This window comes from Populus trichocarpa, chromosome 6 (assembly GCF_000002775.5).
Source record: "Populus trichocarpa isolate Nisqually-1 chromosome 6, P.trichocarpa_v4.1, whole genome shotgun sequence".
NCBI classification, from domain to species: domain Eukaryota; kingdom Viridiplantae; phylum Streptophyta; class Magnoliopsida; order Malpighiales; family Salicaceae; genus Populus; species Populus trichocarpa.
Window position 1 is genome coordinate 14,537,797 of NC_037290.2, and position 7,766 is coordinate 14,545,562.

At 37.9% G+C, this 7,766-nt stretch overlaps 1 protein-coding gene across 1 annotated transcript; it reads right to left on the minus strand.

The window, feature by feature from the left end:
- Positions 1-4,011: 4,011 nt before the first annotated feature.
- LOC18100423 (aldehyde oxidase GLOX1) lies at positions 4,012-6,572 on the minus strand. Its single transcript, XM_006381664.3, has 3 exons — positions 5,984-6,572; positions 5,472-5,632; positions 4,012-5,365 (listed from the first exon to the last, which is right to left on the minus strand). Exons 1-3 carry the CDS (start codon positions 6,473-6,475, stop codon positions 4,189-4,191), a joined length of 1,830 nt encoding a protein of 609 aa, XP_006381726.1. The 5' UTR covers positions 6,476-6,572; the 3' UTR covers positions 4,012-4,188.
- Between the last annotated feature and the right edge of the window lie 1,194 nt (positions 6,573-7,766).

Consider the following 7,766-nt stretch of genomic DNA (forward strand, 5'->3'; position numbering starts at 1 on the left):
GGAGAGTTTAGAAGCACTATACCTTGTTTATGCCGAGAGCCAGAGGGACTAGTTCTTGATGAAGCTCAGGCCAGAATTTGAGGCCGTGAGAGCTAGCTTGATCAACCGAAGTCCAGTACCCACTTTGGATGAATGTTTGGGGGAACTGTTACGGGAAGAACAACGACTCGCCACTCAACACGAGTTGACTTAGGACACTGTCACAGAGATGAATATGGCTTACATGGCTCAAGGAAGGGGACGACAGAGGGGTGTGAGTGTGCAGTGTTTTAATTGCAAAGAATTAGGGCACATTGCCAGAAATTGCAGCAAGAAATTCTGTAATTATTGTAAGAAAGAGGGGCATGTAATCAAGGAATGTCGTCTGCGACCACAGAATCGACAAGGGTTTACTGTGCAGTCGAAATTCGGGGCTGCTTCTATGGCTACCGCAGCCGTGTCCTCACCGTCAACACCAGAATCTTCATCGTCGGTGAGCTCTTCGTCGAGCACTCTCACTCCCGAGATGGTGCAGCAGATGATAATATCTGCCTTCTCTGCACTTGGGATTTCTGGTAAGAAAAATAAACTTAACTTTCCCTTGGATTCGGCACATAATAAACAATGGTTAATGGATTCGACAGCATCGAATCACATGACCAGCAGTGAAAATAGGTTGTGTAATGTGCGAAAATACATGGGTAATCAGCATATACAGGTAGCAAATGGTGATAATTTGCCGATTTTGTCGATTGGTAATTTGGGGTCTTATTTCAAAAATATTTTTGTGTCACCAAAATTATCCACAAGTTTACTCTCTGTTGGTCAAATGGTAGAAAATGACTGTGAAATTCACTTTGATCGTCATGGTTGTTGTGTGCAGGATTAAGTGTCGGGGAAGGTGATCGCGAAGGGGCCTAAAGTGGGACGTTTATTTCCAATACAATTTTCTATTCCTAGTATTAATTCTTGTGCTTATTCTACTGTCATTAATAATCCTCATTTTTGGCATACGAAATTGGGGCATCCCAATTCTAATGTATTGACTCATCTTATGAAACATGGATATTTGGGGAATAAAAATTCTTTTTCAACAGAATTTTTGGATTTTAGTTCTTGCAAATTGAGTAAAAGCAAAGCATTATCATTCCCTTCACATGGTAGTCGTGCTTCTAAATGTTTTGAAATTATTCATACTGATGTATGGGGCGTAAGCCCTGTTATCTCTAATGCTCAGTATAAATATTTTGTCACGTTTATTGATGATTTCAGTCGTTTCACTTGGATATATTTTCTCTGATCTAAGGCTGATGTATTCTCAACATTTCAGGCTTTCGTTGTATTTGTTGAAAATCAATTTTCTGCTCATATTAAAATACTTCGTTCTGACTCCGGGGGGGAATATGTGTCCAAAGAATTTCAGGAATATCTCAAAAACAAAGGGATTCTCTCTCAAAGATCTTGTCCTTACACTCCTCAACAAAATGGAGTTGTTGAGCGTAAGAAACGTCATCTTTTAGATGTTGTTCACACCTTATTAATTGATTCTTCGGTACCTACTCGATTTTGGGTAGAAGCTCTATCAACAATCGTTCATCTAATTAATCGTTTGCCTTCTCAAGTTCTAAACTTTGCATCTCCATACTCAATTTTATTTGGTGTTATTCCTGAGTATGATTCTCTCCATGTTTTGGGTGTGTTTGTTTTGTTCATTTACCATTTACTGAACGTAATAAACTTTCAGCCCAAGTTGCTCGTTGTGCTTTTCTAGGATACAATAATTCTCATAAAGGGTTTGTGTGTTATGATGCAAATGCTCATAAAATTCGTATCTCTCGAAATGTGATTTTCTTTGAAAATCAGAAAATTTTTCCCTTCTTGTCCCTCTATAGAATCCACTCCTATCCAGCTTCCCACATTTGATGATGATAGTCCATCTTATATCTTTGAACGTTTTAAGCCAGGAATTGTATATCAAAGACGTCATCCACCATCCACTTTGCCCTTTCCGGACACGGAACCGACATTTGATCATTCCCCTCAACTAAGACGATCAACTCGAGTTTCACGTGCCCCAAATAGGTATGGATACTTAACAACTACTATTGATAGTACTTTTGTGCCTAAGACTTATGCCGAGGCTTCTACCCAAGACTGTTGGCAACAGGCCATGAAAGAGGAACTTCAGGCTCTTCAGGATAATCACACATGGGATATTGTTTCTTGTCCTACCGGAATTAAACCTATTGGCTACAAATGGGTATACACTATTAAATTCCAACCTGATGGATCTGTGGAACGATATAAAGCACGGTTGGTGGCTCTTGGAAATTGTCAGGCATATGGTATTAATTATGAGGAGACATTTGCACCTGTGGCTAAAATGACTACCATACGAACCATTATGGCAATTGCTGCTTCTAAGAGATGGCCACTTCGTCAGATGGATGTAAAAAATGCATTTTTACTTGGAGACCTGAAAGAGAATATTTATATGACTCCTCCTCCTGGTATGTTTTCTCACCCATCTGATAAAGTCTGCTGGTTGAAACGGTCCCTGTATGGTCTAAAACAGGCACCACGGGCATGGTTTGAAAAATTTCGCACTACTCTTCTGAAACTTAAATTTATTCAGAGCCAATATGATTCATCTCTGTTTCTTCAGCAAACTACTACTGGTATTGTTGCTCTTCTGGTATATCTGGATGATATTATCATTACAGGATCTGACATTCCACTCATTGAGGATTTACAACGTTCTCTTAACAGTGAATTTCATATGAAGGATCTGGGACACCTTCACTATTTCCTTGGTCTACAGGTGCACTCTATGTCCAATGGGATTTCTCTACATCAACACAAATACACCCAAGATATTCTTCTCTTGGGCGGTCTTGAATAAGGGAATAGCGTTCTTACACCTCTCGAGATTAATTTAAAACTTTGTCAGAATGATGGTGACTTGTTACCCGATCCCTCCATATACAAGCAATTGGTGGGCAGTTTGAATTATCTAATCATTACTCGGCCAAATATTTCTTTTGCAGTACAACAAGTCAGTTAGTTTTTACAGGCTCTTCGTCAACCTCATTTAGCTGCTGTCCGAAGAATTCTTCGCTATCTTAAAGGCACATCTGGGCGAGGATTATTTTTTCCTGCTGATAATTCATTACAATTAACAGGTTATAGTGATGCAGATTGGGCAGGGTGCATGGATACACGTCGGTCTGTTACTGGGTGGTGTATGTTTCTTGGAAATGCTTTAATTTCATGGAAAAGCAAAAAGCAAGACCGAATCTCAAAATCTTCCACATAATCTGAGTATCGAGCTATGTCCTCCGCATGTTCTGAAATTGTGTGGCTCCAGGGTTTGCTACGTGAACTTGGTTTTCCTCAGCACACTCCTACACCTCTTCATGCTGATAACACAAGTGCTATTCAGATTGCTACTAATCCTGTGTTTCATGAACGCACCAAACATATTGAAGTTGATTGTCACTACATTCGTGAAGCTCTTGATTATAATATTCTTACACTACCTCATATTTCCACTGAGCATCAGACAGCTGATGTCTTTACGAAGGCCTTGTCTCGGCCTCGACATCAACTCATGATTGACAAATTGATGGTTCTTGATCGGCCAACATCAATTTGAGGGGGGATGTCAGTGTATATTATGGCAAGAATATCAACAATATATGACAACCAAATTGTAACAGAATATCTTGTATTTATTGTATTTATTATAGACTACAAATCAGGGATTAGAGACAGTAAATTAGGGATTATTACATGTATTTAGAGGACTGAATTCTTCCTTTAGAGATCAATGAAAACAGAGAACAATTTTACTTTGAAATTTGATATTTGTGACAGTTAAATGGTGGGAACTCATGTCAGACATCATTTTCTTCTTCATATGGTTGGTTTTCCTTTCATTGCTGTATTTAATTATCCATGGACACACACACACGCATAAATATGGCATAAAACCAGGAACTGCTCTCTTGGTAATAATTGTGGGAAAAAAAATGAAAAAATAAAGAATTTCATTTCATAAGTGAAAAATTATCAGTTTAATTAATTCACCTCCCTCAATTGTATCCGTCATAAAAATATTGATTGCACCACGGCAACAAAATCAAATTCATATTCCAACACAAAATTAGAGAAAACTTATAGAGAGAAATTAAGACAGTCGAGTCAGCTTCACTTGATCTGCACCCAGGTGGAAACACTTGGCACTCCTTGATGAACAACAAAGAGCATGTAATACCCAGGAGGAGCAACCTTACCGCTAGGTGGTGACACAACGGTGATAGTGTGGATCCCTAGGAAAGCATTTTCGGCAATCACATCCTCCAAACCCAAGTCGAGGAGTCTTTGATTCATTGACACCCCATGAGTGGTAAAAGCAGGAGCATACATTGTTACTTTGATGTCTTTCTTCTCTACTTTTACTGCTGTTGATTTGATTTGGAGCTGGAACGTCTCATCATAACTAATCTTCTCTGGGGCTTTATCAGTTACAATCACAGGTCTATGCACTGCCACAGATGGATCCAAGTAAGGTGGGGAGAATTTCTCAACTCTTAATTCAGTGGGGAACATGGCATTATAAACGTAGCCATTGTTTGTGTTGCTTCCAGCCACAAGGACTTTACCGTCTGGTAGTACCACAGAAGATGAATGGTACATTCTTGGAATTATAGAGGCTTTTAGTTGCTTAAATCTGTTGCCTAACTTTGCTTTGGGATAATATATTGCTGGGGCCAAATTTGGTTCTCTGGCAAAACCCCATCCCGAGCATCCTCTCTTAGCACCATTGAGCATGAGGATGTCTCCCGTGGGAAGAATCACCATGTCACCCATAACACGGGGTGATGGCATGATTTCTCTCTTCCAGACAGGCTTTTTATCTGTAATTCTGATTCTTCCACAGTCTTGGAGTGCTGTGTAGAAAATATCTCTGCTAGCTTGGGTATATGCATCTTTGTGTCCGGAGCCTCCACAAACCAAGACTTCAGCTGGGATGACATCATTATTCTTGGAGTGTAGTTTTATTGGGAGCAGCGCAGACATTCCGGTGGCAGGGTAGCTGCGATGACCTCCTGGAAGGGCTGGGAACTCACGGACAACCTTGTTGGATTTGGGATTGAGCAGGACGGCACGATTATTGGCAAAGATGAAGAGGTTGCCATCGGTGGAGAGGTGGACGAAAGGATACAAATTGTTCTCATCCCTATCACTGGTTTTCTTGAGGAAGTCAAAGAAGTAGGACTTGGCATTGGAGTCTCCTTCTCGTGGAATGTACTCATAACTAAAAGCTTCGCGACCACCAACCACGATGAATCCACCATCAGGTAGTTCCGCTTGTGTTGAGTACCTTGATTGAGATAAGGAAAAACAAGTACATCGTCAATTTCTGAGAGGAAATAAAAGTAGTAAGTGGTAAACAATCGTTCATGAAATGAAAAATAATATGCACGTACCATCTACGATCAGCAAGTGCCGTTGGAAATTCTCTCCAGTTACAGCCTTTACATGTCTCCAAGTATCTAACAGTATTGGCACCTCCTTGGAAACCGCCAGTGCCCACCAGGTTTCCATCAACGGAAAGACCTCCTGATGAGCACCATGTATCTGTGTGAAGCTGTAAGGCAAGATTAGAAAAGGAGAGAATGATTTCAAACTGTTAGCTAGCTAGCTAGGAAAGAGAGCGATCTAGCAAATGAAATTGAGATTATTTTGTAATATAAAACGGTATGTTTATTTTTTTAATTTTAAGTATGTTTTTGTGTTGTAAAAATATTTTTTTTAAAAATTAAATTTTTAATTTTTATTTTAAATTAATACTTTTTAGTAATTTTATATCATTAAAATACGCTATATCAAAAATAATTTTTAAAAATAAAAAAATATTATTTTAAATAAAAAACAATTGAAATTAGAATATCAAAACACCTATTAATTAATTAACTAACTTGTAAAAATAAATACATACCTGCAGTGGTGTTAGTGCCGTTGTGGCAACGTCAAACAAAACTGAATGACAATAACAATCCTTTTCACCTGTAGTCTGGTTAAGCAGACGGCAATGCCCGGTAGGCAACCGGATTTCTGATTTCTTCCAAATGGTAGCATCATACATTAAAACCTTGTTAACTCTAGGAAGCAAGATTGCATGCATGGCAGATACACCAGAATTCACAGTAACCAACTCCCATCTCCCTTTAGGTTCATTAGGTAGACCCACATAATTAGGAAGAACAGAAGGTTTTTCGAAATCTGATAGTGGGGCAGTCCCGAAATCATCTGTGATCTTTTTCCTCTTATAATCTAGAGCATCTCCAAAAGGGTCGTTGAACAATTCATGAGGGCCTAAGATCTTTTTCTTGTTTAATAATACGTAGGCATCAGGCCTCAACCAAAGTTGGGCGTAACTGGAAAGAAAAAAGAGAGGGAGAACAAAAAGAGGCTTGAACACAATTGCCATTGCAATTGCTGAGAATAATCTAGCAAGAAACGAAATCTAAAACTTTCGCACTCGGCGAAATGTTCTTTTTTCTCCCTGACCCACCATTCTTTCTCAAGGAATTTATAGATGAATCAAGTTCGCTGGGGGGAGACAAAAATAGAGCTTTGTTCCTTATATTAAGAACAAACCTCGGATTGCTTTAATGTTTATGATGGAAATCTCTCTGTCCCACGCATAGAAAAGTATATCTGATGGTGTAAATGGATAGGTTAACCCATGGCTACTGCTAATTAAGGCTTAATTACTTCGGCACCGGTAAGCAAAAGCTCCAGCACATCTTTAGCTGAAATTACTAATTTAAGGGCAAGCTAGTATAGTATGTATATATAGTCGTCATGGTGCTTGTCAGAATCTAATATTTTCAAGGTCAATTAATGCTCCATTCTGGTTAATGAAATGATATTTTCTTTAAAAAAAATACAGAAAAAAGATTACAAGCTGGTCGCTGACTTGCTTCTTTGTTTACAAGAATGTTGTAATAAACCGGACACTGCAAAATTCTCTAACAATTTTTTTCGGGCATCAGTAATTAATTTGATGAACTAAAAATCTTGTAAGGTTCTTTCGGTCTTATAAATTTTATGGTTATTGAAAATTTATATATTTATTAATTTCAAAATTTATAAAATTAGTCGAGGTATACATAAATTAATCTGAACCGACATTAATAAAAAAAGAAAACACCCTTTCAAAATTGATGATCTTCCAATTAATTGATAACATTTATCTTTTTTCTTTAAATCATAATTAAGATTTCCTTTTATATTGCAACAATCAGGTTCAACTTTTGATTTGCAATTTATCCCTCAACACGGTTAGACCACACAGATAGAGAGATATGTCCCAGCAGCTCCACATGCATCTTTAATCAAGTTGTAAATTATTCCTTTTAATTCCTGTCTCATCGTCACGGTTGCTATGCTGTTTCAAATGGCAGATCATCTTTCAACACATCAAGCAAAACAGAAAACATCCATCTTTTCTGTCCGAATTAGTATATCTACGTATGTTCAAATAAAATATATACCTAGAGACATTTCTTTTTCTTGGGATTATTGTTATTCAATTTCAACTACTTTAAATTCCAAAAATAGAACTTAAATTCATGGTGTTACCATCCGCTTAGAGACCAACAATTTTTAGCAACTATTTAAATTTAGATTCTGGCATTTTATTGTTCACACCCATGATAAATACTTGTAAAAAAAAAAAATGTATCACGTCCTTTGAACACAAAACGCTCCCAGAA

Bases quoted from the DNA above. Each gene is read 5' to 3' on its own strand.
- LOC18100423 (XM_006381664.3), bottom strand. From the start codon at position 6,475: ATGGCAATTGTGTTCAAGCCTCTTTTTGTTCTCCCTCTCTTTTTTCTT. The intron at 5,633-5,983 runs GTATGTATTTAT...CTTGCCTTACAG, and splicing joins CGGCACTAACACCACTGCAG to CTTCACACAGATACATGGTG. The intron at 5,366-5,471 runs GTACGTGCATAT...ATCTCAATCAAG, and splicing joins GCACTTGCTGATCGTAGATG to GTACTCAACACAAGCGGAAC.